General features: G+C 41.8%; 1 protein-coding gene across 6 annotated transcripts in view; it reads left to right on the top strand.

The window, feature by feature from the left end:
- Window positions 1-17,564, top strand: part of agap3 (ArfGAP with GTPase domain, ankyrin repeat and PH domain 3) — a 172,964-nt gene that overhangs the window by 91,033 nt on the left and 64,367 nt on the right. For 4 of the 6 annotated variants that reach the window (XM_019879018.1, XM_019879020.1, XM_019879021.1 and 1 more), the window contains 6 exons: window positions 152-237; window positions 1,821-1,962; window positions 2,042-2,176; window positions 4,777-4,904; window positions 5,337-5,492; window positions 10,594-10,677. In XM_019879018.1, coding sequence (XP_019734577.1) covers window positions 152-237; window positions 1,821-1,962; window positions 2,042-2,176; window positions 4,777-4,904; window positions 5,337-5,492; window positions 10,594-10,677 — 731 coding nt within the window. Of the gene's footprint in view, window positions 1-151; window positions 238-1,820; window positions 1,963-2,041; window positions 2,177-4,776; window positions 4,905-5,336; window positions 5,493-5,799; window positions 6,789-8,295; window positions 9,892-10,593; window positions 10,678-17,564 lie in introns of those variants that run through there. The other 2 variants (XM_019879022.1, XM_019879023.1) reach the window with 2 other exon arrangements.

Genomic DNA, 17,564 nt, shown 5'->3' with positions numbered 1-17,564 from the left:
TTTTGGCCATAATCGCCCAGCCCTAATCTCAAGAGATCATTGGGCAGCATATAAAAGATATAAAGATCTAAAAAAAAAAAAAAAAAAAAAAAAGACTGAAAAACAACCAAAAACAAAAAAAAATACAATAACGGATGTCTTTTTTCCTCAGGAGGACGCTTCAAGAAGGAGATCGTGGTGGACGGGCAGAGCTACCTCCTCCTGATCAGAGATGAAGGAGGACCTCCAGAGTTACAGGTGAGTGTGTACACATATTGAAAAAAAAGAATCAGCACGACCAGCAGTCATTGAGAAAGAGAGTGTTAGCCCACACACCATTACCTCCCTGCTTGCTCTCTTTCCCGCTCCCCCTCCCCCTTCTCCGCTCACACACATTTAAAGGTCACAACGGATCAACGAGCAACTTGCAGTCAAACACCTAAGCGAAGGCAGCTAATCTTCATAAACCTCAGCAATAAAAAGAATAAAACGAAGGAAACTTGACCACATAACAAGCTTTGATATCCTCTATCTTCTTCTTTTTGGAAGCTCTTCCGCAATCATCCAACCTCATGCTGAGACTGAGCAGCCGCCACAGTCGTCATTTTACTATTTATTTAATCTTGTTTGGAAAATAATACATGTACATATATTCCCACACTTACTACACTTGAGTGTTCTTTTGGTTAACACATCTGCCTCAGAGGTCTGAGGTTCTGAAGGATCTGTAGTCGAAAGTTCTCTCCTGTTCCTCCACCGTCTTCCCCACATACATGTTGAAGACTCAGAATTAGCCATTAGTGGTAATATATGGAGTAATGTTCTTTGGCTTATGTGTGCCCTGCGATGAGTTGGCAATCAGTCCAGGTTACCCCGTGCCAACATAAAGTCAGCTGGGGAAAGCTCCAACTCACCGGTGACTGTCACCTGAGGACAAGCGCTGTAGAAAATGGGTATTCCCACTCGTCTCTACTCTTTTTACAGAGTCCGACACAAGAATTACAAAAAAAAAAAAAAAGCATTTCAGTAACAACAACCTTTACAGTTGGAGGTGGCGTGACCTACTTTACTTCAATCATATGTGGTAAAATGTAATTTTATTCCATGTATGATTTATTACTTCTGGTAACAAGACAGGAAGTAGCCAGGAAAAAATCTCTGTGGCCCTCTTGTGTAGCTAATATGGTAACCAGCCGTTCAGAATTATGCAGTGCGGTTCATTTACAGGGCGCCAGCGAGCCATAATGCGCCGTTCCTCTCGTTTGCCGATGGAAGTTGTGCATTCATTTTGAAACTTGCCTAATAATGAGACATCTCATCCAATTGTTTCATTAACGTTTGCGAGCAGTCGAGTGCTGTTTGAACCGCTTATCTGAAGCCAACGCTTTTAACTAAGGCTAGCCTTTGCGTCCACCAAAACTCCATGCAGCTCTGCATACCTTCTGGCCTGGATACTGTGCACACACTGAAAATGAACGGCACATGTGTTGATGTGCTGCTTGGCTCCACTCGAGAAGTTTTTAATCTCTCGTAATGACACAAAGATGAAGATTTCTTTGTAAGACAAGGAGAATGGCTGCAAGTTGCATCACTGCGGGTTTTTTTTCCTCTTTCCACCTGCTCTTGATTTTTGCAAGTTCCTTTGTACTGGCTCACAAATGGTGGTACACCGCCATCATGTGGTGGTGAGTCAGATCTACATTTATAAAGATGGGTTGGGGTCACTTGTGTTGCTGTAACAGTCAGACGAAGAGCATCGAACTAAACTGTTCAGAGACAAGAAAGCAACGGGGAAAATGTGAATATCGTTTCACTTTAACACCCATCTTCTGTGCCCTTAGTTTGCCGCCTGGGTGGATGCGGTGGTCTTCGTCTTCAGCCTGGAGGACGAGATCAGTTTCCAGACGGTCTACAACTACTTCCTGCGTCTGTCCAGCTACAGGAACGCTGCCGAGGTGCCCATGGTCCTCGTTGGGACACAAGGTGTTTGCGGCGAACTTGCTCATGATGGCCACTCGGCCGAACATCCGCGGCATTTCTTGAAACACTATTTCTGTCCTAGATGCCATCAGCGCTGCCAACCCCCGAGTTATTGATGACTCACGGGCCAGAAAGTTGTCCAATGACCTGAAGCGCTGCACGTACTACGAGACCTGCTCCACCTACGGCCTCAATGTGGAAAGAGTCTTTCAGGATGGTGAGAGGACACGTTAGCATACAGTCTGATAGCGTGATAGCGATTGATCATTTCTCATTACAAACGTGTTCACGACACAGCACGATGTAAAGGTTTAGCAATCTGTGCCTTACCTATTTTTATACTTAAGATGTCTTGTTTTGTGTTGGGCCACATGGCGAAATTTACATGTCAAAAAACGTTAGCCTTCAAGTTTGGTTTTGGTCTTAGGTTGCAGCTTGTCAATGTCAATATGCAGACTGTTAGCATGTTAGCATTTTGTTGAATCTCATTAGCAGTCGTTTTGGACTGAAGGGCATTATGTAAAATCCTTGTCTTAATACTTGTATGTTAACATTGTGCTCTTAATGTATTTAGCAGTTAATTAGTTCTAGAAATGCCATCGGACTACAGGCCATGACGTAAAATGCTTATCAATATGCCTTCGTACTTTTCTTTGTTATTCGGGTTTTTATGTCAGTATACCAAGTGGTGGCATAAAATAGTACTAGACTACAGGGCATGATGTAAATTCCTCTACCTGGACTACTACGTGTTGTATGTGACAATTCTAACTCTGAATGTTGAGCAGCTTGTCCATTCTCATGAGAAATAGCAATGGACTAAAGGCCAGGATGTCAAATCTTGGTTAGTATGCCTTTGTGCTTTGGCAGAAACCAAAAACCAAACACTAGGAAACCTCGGCTGAAACACTGAAATAAATTTTCAGCACAATTAGCATTTTAATTTTTTTTTTCCTCCATTGGATCATTTTCAGCACTCTGGCATTTTTGTTGAAGTGTGAGCACTCTGATTCTTTCCGAGAGGTGCGCACGCTTTCATGGCTCTTCCCAGCAGCCAGTGAGGGTTCTCACCCCAGGGCTGCTACCACAGCAGGGTTTTTTTTGGGCTCATTGCCTCGCCTCCCACCTCCAACTGTTGGGGCACATATGTCCAACCAAGGTACACCATGGGTGGTACTGGCTACGTATCTTTTCTTACGCCTCCTCATTTTCATCTGTGACCTGTGACGATGTCACGACAGAGAACCTCGTTTCAACACCGATTAGCACTTACTTTTCGTCATGTCATCACAACCTCCTTTTTCGGCAATTGACAAAACGCTTTCAGACAAAAACCGAAAATGTTTTTTGGCCAAGTGAGTGTTTGGCGTATCCCTAGTTGTTATGTTAGCCTGCCAGCTGGTAGCATGTTAGCATTTTTTTTATGGACACGCATGAGAAATAGTACTTGTCAATCCGCCCTAACGTTTTTAGTATTCACATTATCTTGCGATACCTCATGTTAGCATACCACCTGCCTTCTAGTCTTCTACTGCCATTTCAGTTGGTTTTAACACTTAAGTGTATGTCCACTTGGACCTGGTATGTTCCCAAATCAACAAAATGTGTCCATGCATTAACATTTATACTTTTTATTTTTTTTAAAAAGCATCAACTATGTAAAATTGCCTTTGACTCCATCATGAAGTCAATCATTTATTCTCTCTATAGAGCACTTAAAAGCTTGTCACAATATCAAACAAAATGCTGACTTTGCATTTGCTGGTCCAGCTCCTTAATTGCTTCCCGAAGTCCAATCGGAGCCGATTAAAAAGAATTGAAGGTGTTTCTGCTGTCAGGCTATGTCGTCCCAGCTCTTACTTGTCACAGCTGTCAGCACTGCGTGCCATCTTCCTGACGCTAATTTGTATTTCGCCGCGTTAATTAAACGAGGAGTTGCACGGGGCCGCTCAAACACTGGTCACAGCGTCACAGTGAATGACAACTGGTGTAATTAGTTGGGATTCTTCTACTTCACTCACTTCACAGCTTTCCCAATTAATGAAAGTGTGCATTTATGTTTTGTGTTTGGCAATGAATTAAATATAAAAATTAAAATTAATACAAAATCATAAACATACTGTATAAAATAAATACCGTGTATACTATAGAGCTTATGTAAGACTTTTTTATCGTCTTTGCAAGCATGACTGCCAGTTACTGGAAGCAAAAGTGATTAAAAGAAGCCTCGCAATTAAAAATAATCTGTGACATTTACACGATGAAAAATAATATATGCCTGCTAATATACTCGTTTGAATTTGAAAGAAAAATGGGTAGCAGTAAGAATATGATTTCTGTTTGACTGTGGAACTTGGTGCGGTTAATCTCATTTTTAATATTTTCCGCCTTAAAAATTCAAGCAAGAAGATGGAAATATTTTTGAACAATGCATAAATGTTAACAAGTGTCTCAAATTGTAATAATTGTTATACCGTATTCAGTGTTGTTATTGGGGCCAACACTTGCAATTCTTTCAGTGTACAGGGACAAATCTTGAGCCCGGTTCTGGTGTTACTGGAAACTTCTGAAGACTCAGGGTACACCTAGGTAAAAGTGCTTGAGATTCTGAAAAGCCCTTCAGAAGTTGGGATTACTTTTAGTATTATCACGATAATACCGATAATCACGATCACTTAGGTCATGATGATCATAGTATGATTTTTCCTCTCCACGCAATCCAGTAATTCCCGTCCAGTTCTGCTCCTCCTGCTGTATGTTTATGTGACATATAAAAGAAGCCAATGGAAACACTCTTCTATTTGTTGTGTCCTACAGTGGCTCAGAAGGTGGTGGCCATGAGGAAAAAGCAGCAGCTCTCCATTGGGCCGTGCAAGTCTCTGCCCAACTCGCCAAGCCACTCGTCAGTCCCCACGGCGTCCATCCCCTCTGTTCACATTAATCAGGTGGGACCAGGATGGCAGTTTGCTGGTCATGTGATGACTTGATTTTTTTTTTTTTTTTGCAAGAAAGGAAATAAGATGAATAAAATGTGGGGTATTTTGGTGAACATGTCACAGACATGTTGTTAAGACACCTGGGACTCTTTTCAAATTGTGAAAATAAAATGCCCGTTGCCCTCTTCGAAAATGAATCAACAGCATCCCCTGTTGGTGGCAGTCAAGTCGTGTACTCCTTTTTCCACAACTAATTACCAATCAGTTCCACGCAAATTCATGGTTCCACTGTATGAATATAAGGAGGCTCTGGTGTGGTTGTTTTATGTAACCGCTCAAATGGTATCCAAATTGACCTGCTGTTCTCACTTCCTCTCCTCCTTTTCATCCGATGGTGTCCTCTTTACCTTCCTCCTTTTCCTCTTCCTCCTCCTCCGCCAGGCGGCCAACGGCGGCTGCGCGTTCAGCGACTACTCCTCCTCGGTCCCCTCCACCCCCAGCATAAGCCAGCGGGAGATGCGCATCGAGACCATCGCTGCCTCCAATACGCCCACGCCCATTCGCAAGCAGTCCAAGCGCCGCTCCAATATTTTTACAGTAAGTATGCGACAGCTGATGCAAAGTAACACCCACTCGCACTACTAGGGAGGGGTGCGACGCACTTTGTCCACCGGAGTGGGGGGTAATAAACAGCCAAAAGAAAGTGCCCAAGCCTCCTTTCCGGTCTCCTATGCAGGCTCACACAGCATAACGGGCACTGGTAAATACAAAAACAAAACAAAACAACTACAACAAAAAACACCACACAAGTTATATTAGATCCCTTCAAAAAGCAAATAACAAAGATTAACACTGTGGAAATTTTTCTTGTCCTTTTTTTTTTTTTTTCTCTAATTGGATGTAGTGAGTGGATTAGGTTTCTCACGGAACCTGTGACGACGAAAGCCCCCCTGCGCTGTCCAATCCAAATCTTTCACCACCCGCACCCTTGCCCTCTCATTCTGACTGACTGGATCCTTCTCTTTTTACATCACATAAATAAATCCGAGCCTCATCATAAGCTCTGATAATAAGCCCCCTCCCCACTTGCCCCTGTCAAATCTGATCAAAGAAAAAAAAGAGAGAGAGAGAGAAAACCTGCCCACCCTAAACCCTCATCTTCTCTGAATCCCCCCCCTGTCCGTGTCCTGTTGCTTTAACCGGCAGCCTGTGGTGTGCACTAACCACTCTAGACTTCCTTAGCGTGTCTTTTTTTTTTTTTTACATATATATAATTGTCTTCTTCCCTTTCTGCCTGCGCTCCTTCCTCCCCCCCCCGCCCCCCCTTCTCATCTCACCGAGCCACAAATTAGTTTCAGCTATTCTAGCCAATACTCAAATGGGTGTTCTAGTCGTAAAGATTGCCATTTTCAATTCTTGGATTTGAGACAGATTTCACACTCAGGAACCAAAAGTGCTTCATTGTACTCTTTGTGGTACATTGGCTTGTCATTGGGGTGGTACTTTTTATGTGTACCAGTGGTTTGTTCCCTTATGCTCACCACCATGCGTTTTATTTGAACAATTTTAACTTTAAAAATGACCTTTGAGGACATTAATTAACCCGATGGGCAGTGTCATCGTGTGGCTTTTGAGTGCTTTTGAGCCAGTAAGGCCACCATACTTGAAGATGAGCAATGCAGAAATGCATTCCACCTCCAACCCTATGTTACCAATGCTGATGGGATTGGTGAGAAGTGCAGGCCGAGGTTTCGCATACTTTTTATACTAAACAGCCAAATTACATATTTTGTCCCTCCACAGGACAATTTGCTTTCTCTAAACCAGTGGTTCTCAACCCGCGTTCAATCGAACCCCAGGGGTTCGGTGAATCGGTCTCAGGGGTTCAACGGAGCCTCTGCCATGGAGGTTAAGACACACCCGACTCAACATGTCAATTAGTGATGAAAACGCTCGCTTGGCCATCACTGGCTGCAGATTTTCACATTACATTGCTTGTCCAATCAGTGCTGCGGGAAATTTAGTTCGCTCAGTAGTCGACGTGTGACTGTTGTGATAGTACGTGGTGTGAATGTTTTAGAATATTTCAATGCATGCTAACTATGTCGAGCAAAAAAATTAAAGTGGTCGGTCAAATATGTACCACTGGGATTCACATGCATCACGAAACATGATGGGACTCAGCATCCTATCTGCATGATTTGTCATGCCAAGTTGAGCAACTCAAAATTGAAGGAACACTTCTTGAATCTGATTTTTATTTTTCAGTAATGAAGGGTTTGGTGAACATGCATATGAATTGGTTGGGTTCTTAACCTCTAATGAGGTTAAGATCCACTGCTCTAAACTGTTGCCAAGCCATTAGAAGTTGATCCACCAGAACCCTTTTGGGGCACCCAGATGAAATGTTATCTTGCGGAACCTCCATGACAGACACGGATTGTTGATGGGAAGGAGAATGCGATGTGAATTATTTTATTGTAGTGTTGGAAACTAGCACTCATTTTGTCTAAATTAAGATCCTCAACTCATTTCAGCATTGTTCCTTGGCACCAAAATGCCATAAGATGGCCTGAGCACAAAAACAGTCAATATTAAGGTATAGAGAGTCACGAGTACCTTCCTCCTACCCTCGAAAGGCCGGTTGCATATGTGCAAACTCTTGTTTTTTTTTTTTAGGTGTATCATTGAAAAATTAGGTCATTCTGGGCACCCAAATTGGTCTCTCTCCAGAGCCCTGAGTGAATCTGAATAACAGAGGATGCTTCCCCAAAAAATGGCGAACACTCACTTGACTGTACTGTACGATTGTTTGTCTGTTTGTTTTTTTTCTTTTGAAATTTTGCGAGACACACTTTAAGAGCGTGCCTAATTCACTGGCCAGGCCTCTTCCACCCAAACATGCTATGCCACTGCCTATGGGTTACATTTGCAACTCTTCCCAGTTGTGTTCCTCCCTGGGACAAATCGTATGCATCACGATGATTGGTGAACCTAGGAAAAAAGTTCATTTGGGGCCCCAGACTTTTGGGCAATTTAATGCACTGTAAGTGAAAAATGAGCACACCCCGTTTTTCTAATGATTCAGGCACGGTGAGATTGCTTCTATTCTTGCTTCTTCTCTTCCCTGTCCCGCTCTCCTCTAACCACTTTCCTCTTTGGTCAGTCCCCTCTGACGCTGACCCCCACCCCCCACCCCGCCCTCCCTCCTGTCCTCTATCTGCTCTTCTTCATCCTCCTCTACCGCCTTCACCATGCGACCCACGGCTGCTGTGGGAGCCACGCGTGGGCTGCCCTCCAAGCAGTCCAGGCCTTGTGCTATACCTCCCTTTTTGTTGTCTCCCCCTTCCCTCCTCCCCCTCCCACTACTACCCCACCCTCACCCCTCCTCCCTTGCTAGGTAGTGACTAACCATGTCCACCAGAGAAATGATCCGCTCCTCCCCGTCCGCGTCATGGAGATGCCGAAGCACGCCACCTACCCAGTGTGGGTGCCCGAGTGGCAGGCCGAGCGGGAGTTTCAGCTCATGACCTTCTGAGGAGCAGCGAGGAGGAGGAGAAGGAGAAGGAGGAGGGTGGGAGGAGGTCCGGAGGAAGAGGAGGGGGTGTATAGTTCATAGAGCAATGAAAGAACCTTTTTTTGAGAGAGAGAATATATTCCCAAACATCATCCCTTTGCTCATCTTCCCCCCCCACCCCCCCCCCAAAAAAGAAGAGTTCTATAAAAGCTGTGTAAGTAGGTCATGCCGTGTTGTTGTTTATTTATTTATTTATTATTTTTGGATTGATGGTTTGGAGGGACGGGAATACGCCTTAACGTCCCACAGTTCCTGACGCTGGCACTTTTAACAGTGAAATTCAAAATATCGGTGCCCACGAATTCTTTTCACGCACCTCCCTTGCCGTCATGATGGATCATCTCATCCTTCTTCCTAGTGCTTCCATCACAAAGAACTTTTTAATGTGTGCTAAGCCGTCAGTCCTTCTTTTATGCGTGTTGACAAGCAAATTTAGCTCGAGTTCACAAACGATATGTCCTCCTCAAGTTCGTACCGCGCCACTTACTCGTGTTTCCCCGCCCTCTCATTTTTAACCCCCCCCCCATAACCGGTAGTGTTGCATCTGCAGATCGGCGCTTGTGTTTCCTAACCTTTGGCGAACAAAAAGGGCTTTCCAAATTCCTCCTCGATTAGAAGAGCTTTTGAATCATGAACGATTTAGAAATAAGTGTGAGACAGGCTGCAGGGACGATGGAAATGCCCCCCCCCTCCCCACTCACACACACATACATCATTCAGAAACAAAAAACAAAAACAAAAAAGTTGGACCCGTCTCTCACCCAAAGGATCCAAGTCTGCCACCTTACATCATCTCACTGCCTTTTTGCCATAAACCAGGACTGAAGGACTCCAGTTGCCACGTTTTGCTTCTTCTTTGTATTTCTTTGATTCCTTCTCGTTTGCAAGTTAGACTAGAGCGGGACGGTTATTCCTTTCATTTGTAATTTTTATGAAGGCCTTCATAAAGTCAGTTAGCGTCGAGACGAGCTGAAATTGCACCGACCTGTATGAATGTAGTTCCACTTGTTTGTATTTTCCACTTTATTTATTGATTGATTTCATATTACTATTCTGTTCTTCTTTCTTTTCTTTTTTTTTTCCGGAGATGCTGACAAACTCTCGCATAATCGCTTTTTCTAACACAAGCCGACCTGCCCTCAACCCGATAGACTGCTGTATATATATCATGTATTGTATTTTATTCTACACACACACGCACGCACACACACACGCGCACACAGAAAAAAGGAAGAACATATATGACATACTGCCTTTTATCGTCCATCTTATACTTTGTGGGGAACTGCAAATGTTTGGCACTCAATCTGTTGAATATTTTGAAGTGAACTTTGTGACTTGCTTTGTATGGTGTCTGTATAGAAGCTCCAACAAGTCATCCTAACGGTCAAATCAAATAAAAATGTTAGATATATGAAACGTGACTGCGAGTCTCCCTGTTTTCATGGGTGACTGGGCATTTTTCTTCATGTTCTGAGTGAGACCATACATGTCTGTTGCTATTCATCTTTTTTTTTTTCTTTTGGTGACGGGGTGGGAAGCTTTCGTTAACAAATGACAATGCAAATGTGCTCTTTTTCCTTGTTTTGCAGGAAATATTTGAATTATTTGACATGTGGAAGCCGTTTATGCCCTTTAGGTGTTTGCAGGTGTCACCAAGCCGCTGATACTGACATGAACTAATCCCCTCTCTCCTTTTGTTAAAACTTTTCAATGTACTGACTGTGCGTTACACTCAAGCGGCAGCCGCTCCCGCATCCGAGCTGGGAGTCAAACTGGCAACAAAACGGATCACCGAAAAGGGTTTCAGGGCTGAGTCATGACTCAAAAAAAAAATCAACCTAATAATAAATATGTGGTTGTCCTCCGTGTTGAGATGTGTGTCAATTGTGGTCTTGCTTTTGCACGTTGGTGTTTACTGCTCTTTGTCACGCTGCTCTGCTTTTTTTGTCTTTGAGCCGTTTTGTTTTGGACGTTTATGTTGCAACTCTCACACAGACTCACAAACAAACATGCACACACAGAAACCTCCGCACAAACACTCCTATTTTCCCCACAACACAACCACGACATCATCATCATCACGGCGGCGGCTGATTGTGTCTCTTGTTCTCCTTGCAGTCGCGGAAAGCCAGCGAGCAGTCAAAGAGCGTTGAGAGTAAGACAGACAGCATAGGCAGTGGAAGGGCCATTCCTATCAAACAGGTGAGAACCCACGCACGCGTTACAACTTCCTAAAATGCACCGGGTGAGTACACAACACCTTTTTGCGTTGGCCTGCACAGCCCTTGTCTTCTGTCATGTTTACGCTTTCAATGCCAGCCATTAAAAAAAAAAGGAGGGAGTACCTTTTGAGTGGCAGCCAATTTAGCACATCGAGACTGATCTTTCAAGGCTCACATGAGACGATGTAAAACACGGAGACTACTTTCTTCATCGCACAAAAAAAAAAAAAAGTTTCTACCTAGTTTTTAAGAATCAGTTATTGAACATGGGTTGGTTTCACCTAAATCACTGTTTTGGGACCTCAAGAAATGCAGAAAACAAGATTTTTGTGAAAAGATTTTTTGCACAACAAAGACTTTGATGCTAATAATTTTTGCTTGAGTGACGTCATCGGAACCATTCTTGTGGATGTGCAATAAATGTGCATTTGCTAGCAAAGTAATGTATTTTGAAAAATATTCAAAAGTGTAACAATTTTACATTTGACAAAATTTAAAAACGATTTGCACGCTATTTAGTAGTAGTAGTATTTAGTAATGTGTACGTGTGCATGTTTAAGTGCATTACATGCGTGTGCAGCTACTTTACGTCATCGCTTGTACTTCTAAATTGTATATTCTCTATCATCTTTTCGTTCTTACGTGACACTCTTTGTGAAGATTTAACGTGACAGACACTACTTGTAACGGTCAAATTTGCACAGTTCCGCCATATTCACAAGAGATCCAATACTACCATGTGCTGGCCATAGTTAGTGTTTTGTTTAGATTTTTTTTCCCTTCTTTCCCAGTTTATTGATCAAACCAGAGTTGCACAAGACTTTTCTCCGCCTATTCTCGTTAACAAAAACATTTTTAAAAATGAAACACGGACCGGTAGTTGTCAACAACACTGAAAGAGTAAAATGATGTCTACTATCCATCCTAAAGGCTGTGTGCACACAAATCTGTTTTTTAACATTTAAACCCAATTTTTAAAATGGTAGAGCTCCCCCTAATGCCAATGAGCAAAGTTAAATCAACAATTCTCTGCTTACTGCTTTTATGAATGTCTTGTGTGACACATTGTACAAACATTCCATAACAACCAATTGCGCCCCTGTTTTTGTTCCTGTTCACTTCCTTATTGGCGGTCATTTTGTTTCATGTCACAATTATTGAGTCCATGGCTACTTAAGATTGACCAAATATTGAACGGGTTTAACATCGATCCTGATTGTTTGGCGAGCAGGAGGATAAAAATCCTCCCCTGACATCATCCCCCACACAACAGGATAATTGCTCAGGATAATCTTTTAGAGAGACTCAAACTGATAATTGGGCCTTTGTTGACTTTGGTTGAAAGGTTGGGAAAATTATGCTCCAATTTGGGCCGATTATTGGCGTATGTACCCCGCTTAATGGCTGGAATTTTATTCAGTGATTTCCAACCACTATTGTGCTGTGACAGATGATTGGATGTTCTGTGGCAAAAAGCCAATGTCACCTAATTGGGCAGATTTTTTTTCTTCTTTTACAACAAAATAATGTATCTTTTTCTATATCTTGCTCTTCCACTGGATGGCAGAAGGAACACTTACCGTAACCTGTTTATCCATCTGCCCATCTGTTTCCTATTCATACAACAGAATAATAGTTTTATGTTCAACTGAACAGTTTTCACACAAAGTAAATGGTGTGTAAATTGAGATCACCATTATTTTAGTATGTGAATATACACACGCATATATACATTTAGTTTTTTGTTTTTTTTTTTTTTTTTTTTATGAAATTTATGTTCGGTGGTTTGTCGTGAGATTATCTTAATGTAAAATATGTGCCATGGCTCAATAAAGGTTGAGAAACACTGATTTAATTGCTTTAGGAGTTCTTTCATCTGTCGTTTGTTGAAATGGCCACTAGATGGTAGCACATCTCAGGTAAAGTGGGATCTCACAGACGAGCACAAACTCCCGAGGGCCGCTGCAGTTTCTAAGTACTGTATTTCAATACTGTACAGGGAAGATATAGTATGGAACGCAAAAAAAAAAAAAACGTACATAAATAAAATCCTTAAGTGCGTGATGATTATCATGTCGGTTGTTCAGAATAATTGAATCATAAATCTGCCACAACGACATTTTTTGAATGACATTGCTGGAGAAATGTTCAGAAATGATGTTATTGTTGATGGCTATTAATAATATTAGTGTATAGTGGAGCGGCCAAATACTATCAACAGGTCTCAGCATAATGTAGTACACTACAAACTTCAACTACAATAATAAATACATAGATAATTACCGGTAACCTTCTTTGAATCAAAAGTGAACATTTGTTTTGCCTTGTGTGCATCATTTTGGAACAACGACATCTTTTTTTCATAACTATTGATATGGTGTATATGATTGTGGTAATTTGATGTAGTGTCTCATTTTTTATGTTTAACGGTCACATGGCTGTTTTATACTCTGTCCCTTAGTAAGTATTACACGTGCACTGAAGTCGGACTTTTATATTCAGTGCACACATAATTTGATTGCTTTTGTTTGTGCCGTAAACATTCCATTGAATGATTAGTACATAATTCTGTACATGGCTAAAAGAATGCAGTCAAATAAATGATCCGATGTAAAAGTTATAGATAAATATAGTTACACAGATAGTAAGATACACTGAATATTAAATTCATTACACATTTGAGTGCAAATCATTTCCAAAGTTTGGCTTTTTCAGAGTTGTAATTGCTCACAATTATACACAAAGCCAGACATTAATTACCTTTAATGCTCTTTTTTTTTTTTTAAACACGCTACTCATTGCTATTCATTTGATTGATTGGAAAAGTGTCATTGAATACATTTTATCCCGGTAGTCCTTCAATGCCTCTAATTGTATTTTTATATTTAAAATAAGTAAAGATCAGTTTGCCTACTTGAACATTTCATTCGGTGACACATTTGGATCGTCCTGCCTTTATTATCATGCCCTACATTTTCAGCCCGCAATAGTATGATAGTTTGCATTACATCTCTTTTCCTTGAAAAATATTCATTGATCCATAAATCTGCTGATTCCAAGTGAGCAAGAAGCTAAACACACACACACACACACACACACACACAGACACGCTGAGCCATCATGAGTTTAAACCCCAGCCACCTTCTTAAAGTATCATGGCAACTTTTGACAAAATCAGGCCCCACCCAACCCCCCACCCCCACTCCCCGCCTCTTCTCCCCTACTTTTTTCTTTATCTACAAAGCAAGGGGGGGGCGGGGTGGGAGGGGAAGTAATGTGACTAACAGATCTGCAGACCAGTCAAATGGACAATCAAGGGGGGATCAAAGTGTCGATGTGGTCTTAGTTACCACTCCCTCTCATTGAAAGAGAGCCAAATTACGCATGGCGGGCGATACCTTCCCCCCACTTCTTCCCCCTTCCCATCTATGAAAATAGTGAGGATAACAATGGACTTACTGCTGAGGAGGTGTCGACAGCAAACACACGAGCACACACACACACACACACACACAGACACGCTGAGCCATCATGAGTTTAAACCCCAGCCACCTTCTTAAAGTATCATGGCAACTTTTGACACACACACACACACACACACACACACCATCAGTGAAGAAGAGATGTCCTTTTTTTTCCCCCTTTATTTTTTGAGGATGTTTGCAGAGTAGACGATTTGCACCAACTCTGTCAGTGTGTTGAAGGTGGCACATACGGTAGCTTAGTCAGTTCAAGGAAAATGAATACAGGATGGAGATACCAATATCACAATGTATGGTACAGTTTTCTCTCACGATACATTGAGATTTCTCAAACCGTAATACACACATCTCTAGAGCTGTTTGAAAATTTTCTTTGCAAAATGCTGGTGAGCAAATTGCGATGAGATATTAAAGTTGGTGCAGGGTTTTAAAACGTGTGAGGGTGACTTTTTTTTTTCATAGAAGAAGATGTTCTGTGCTTTCAACGTTAATCTAAATACAGGTTTCTCAGCATACACAGTCGGATTTTTTTCCTCCCCAATTTTTTCCAACATGATTTATTTAGTTATTTTGGGGAGCGTGATGCTGGTATTCTAGCTTCCTATTTTCCATGTAATCAATGTTTATTAGCTTTTTGGGAACAATTTTTGGGGTTAAATTGTTATTATTTTTTCCCCCAATGCATTTCTATGAATGCCAATTTTACACTCATTTTGGCTTTTCATGGTCCACGCTGGTTATAATCCCCTGCTTAACTGTACAGCTATAAAGATTGGATTGGTTGAATCTGTGATTTTTTTTTTTTTTTTTAGGAATCGGCTCCAAAATCTGATCGTGTATCTTATTCTGTAATGATGCAGGGATTCACAATCTGTGGTCGTAAGCACCCTGGGGCTACTGTCTGCTTCGTATCTGAGTATGGTACATTTTTCCTTTTGACAAATCTTAGACAAAACTACGTCACATGAGAAAAACGGTAACTACTCGGTAACTGAACATGCCTGCCTACCTGTGCCGTATGACACAGTATTATTACGCCGCTGTGCCTACTAGATCATACATTTGTACCGTCGTAAACCATCGTGTGTATAATTATGTATTGTAGATTGTTTTGTTTAATTGCTCTGCTCTTTGATTTGGGTTATTACATAATCAGTGTGTCATTAAAATTATGCACATCATCACTCTTCTTGTGAGGTACTCTACAATTTTGCTGGTCCTGGTGCTCCTGCAACAGGAAATACGTTCCCCGTCTCCACGTGATGCACATACAGCACCCTCACAACATTACGCCCGCTCGTCATTTGTCGGCAACCGGATGTGACACAAATGACAAATTATTCCCTTATGTTGTTAAAGATTTTCACATTATCGTGGCGTTGTCTTCTATCGATCTGCTTCACGGTGCCGATGAATAATAAGAAGAAGCGACGCGTTCTGATTGCACATATAGATTAGTGCACGCCCCAGCAAGATCATGAGATGAACAGCATATTTTCTTGTAGAACACGCGACGCAACGGCGGCCCGGTTGCCCGGCGGCACCCTCATTTTGCTCTCTATGATTAGAGAGCGGTGTGCAAACTTGTTTACATTTATTTTATTGATGGCAAAGAGAGGGGTGGGGTGGAGGGGGAGTGATTAGCTGAAGGACATCATCAAGTTTACCATAAAAGCTTCCATTAAAAAAAAAAAAAAAAAAGTAATTAGGTTAAAAGCACTTTTTGAAATCCTTCCTAAAAACTTCAACAAGAGTTTGTTGAAAAACAAAGTGAACTGTGTGTTATTTGAAATTCATATTGCTTGATTGTTTCAGTTTGTTTTTGTCCCAAGTATGGAATTGGATGAACATTAATATGCATAATAATCAATTATGGCAACATCTAGCAAACTTTAGTGTTTTCATCACGCCATATTTTCTTCTTTATTGTAATACTTTGATGTTGCTCTGCACAATTATATAATGGCGTTAATACAAAAAATATGTTGGACCACCTTAATATTTAAAAAAAATTAAATGAATCCATCTTAAATGTAATTAATATTAAGTGATTAATGTGATGATGATGATGAAGTTTAAATAAATGAAATATGTAAATCCAAGCGCTTGTTATTGCTATTATTCATAACAAATACATGCACAGTCACAAAACTATTGTGAGAACAAATAAATGGCCAAATTACAGTGATTTTATCGCAAATATGGGTAATTGAATCACACCGTTGACATTGACAACAGTGTGGAAAATGACACGCGGCAAATCTATACGGGAGACAAATGAGATTTATTCATCCACTTCTGTGCAAAAAAATGTATTTCTTTTTGTCTTGGTAAAGTAGTTACACTTTCTGATGCAGCACTCATGCGCTCACACACATGCGCAAACGCGCGCGCACACACACAAAGTGAGGGTCGGGATTAGGATGATTGTCGGCAAACAGCCTGGTGCCCGGGTCACCGGCTGTCCATTTCCTGATGTGTTAATCAGGATTAAAGCCTGCAGTTTGGGCCTTGCAAGCAAACACGCACACCCTCCTGCTTCTACTCCGTCTCCCACACACACACACACACACACACACACACACACACACACACACACACACACACACACACACACACACACACACTTGGTGGCTGTAAAAGCACAAACATCGGCCATGTTTAATCCCCTAATTAAGCGTGCCCCTCCTCACCATTTAACCCCAGAGAGCCTGCTGGCCCGCGCACTCAAAGGCGTTTGGTCACCTCCAGCTGAGGAACCTGCTTTGTTTACCAGTGGATTCCCTTGGCAGATAAGGAAACCTTAATAGCCCCCCCCCTCCCCCACGCCGTCCGCCCCCACCTCAGATGATAAAATCCAATAGAGAAAAAAGGCACCGCGTGGCCTTTGAAGGGGGCGATCACACTCCCTAATCCCCTGGATTAGGGGGGTCTTCCAGAGTTCGCCGCGCTATGTGTATGAATGCAGGGAGGTGGTCGGAATGTGCCCCAAAGGAACATGGAGATGGTGAAGACGGTCACCACAATGAATCACTCGCGTCACTAAAGATGACAGCCAATCTTGAATTAAAATCAATTTAATGTCTTGTTTTAAAAAGTAAATCACACACGTAACAACAAGTTTATAGTGGCTATTCTATGTTACTGGCAGAAATATTTGAGGATTTCTATTAGCACTTAATTTTACAATGATTTGTATGCTTTAAAATGATGAGAAACCCTCTTTAAATTAAAATCGTGTAGACCATTGGCAAAACCATATCCTGGTAGAAAACGTCCTGGATTGGTACCTTTATCTATACTTGCAATAAAGTGTTTTTATTTCCCTTAGCACATGCCCCCCCCCCCCCCCTCTCCAAAATTTAAACAAAAACATTTTCCCCCT

This window comes from Hippocampus comes, unplaced genomic scaffold, assembly GCF_001891065.2.
Source record: "Hippocampus comes isolate QL1 unplaced genomic scaffold, H_comes_QL1_v1.1 scaffold85, whole genome shotgun sequence".
Lineage (NCBI taxonomy): Eukaryota > Metazoa > Chordata > Actinopteri > Syngnathiformes > Syngnathidae > Hippocampus > Hippocampus comes.
Note: the sequence above shows the minus strand (reverse complement) of the source record. Positions and strands in the feature narration are given on the sequence as shown.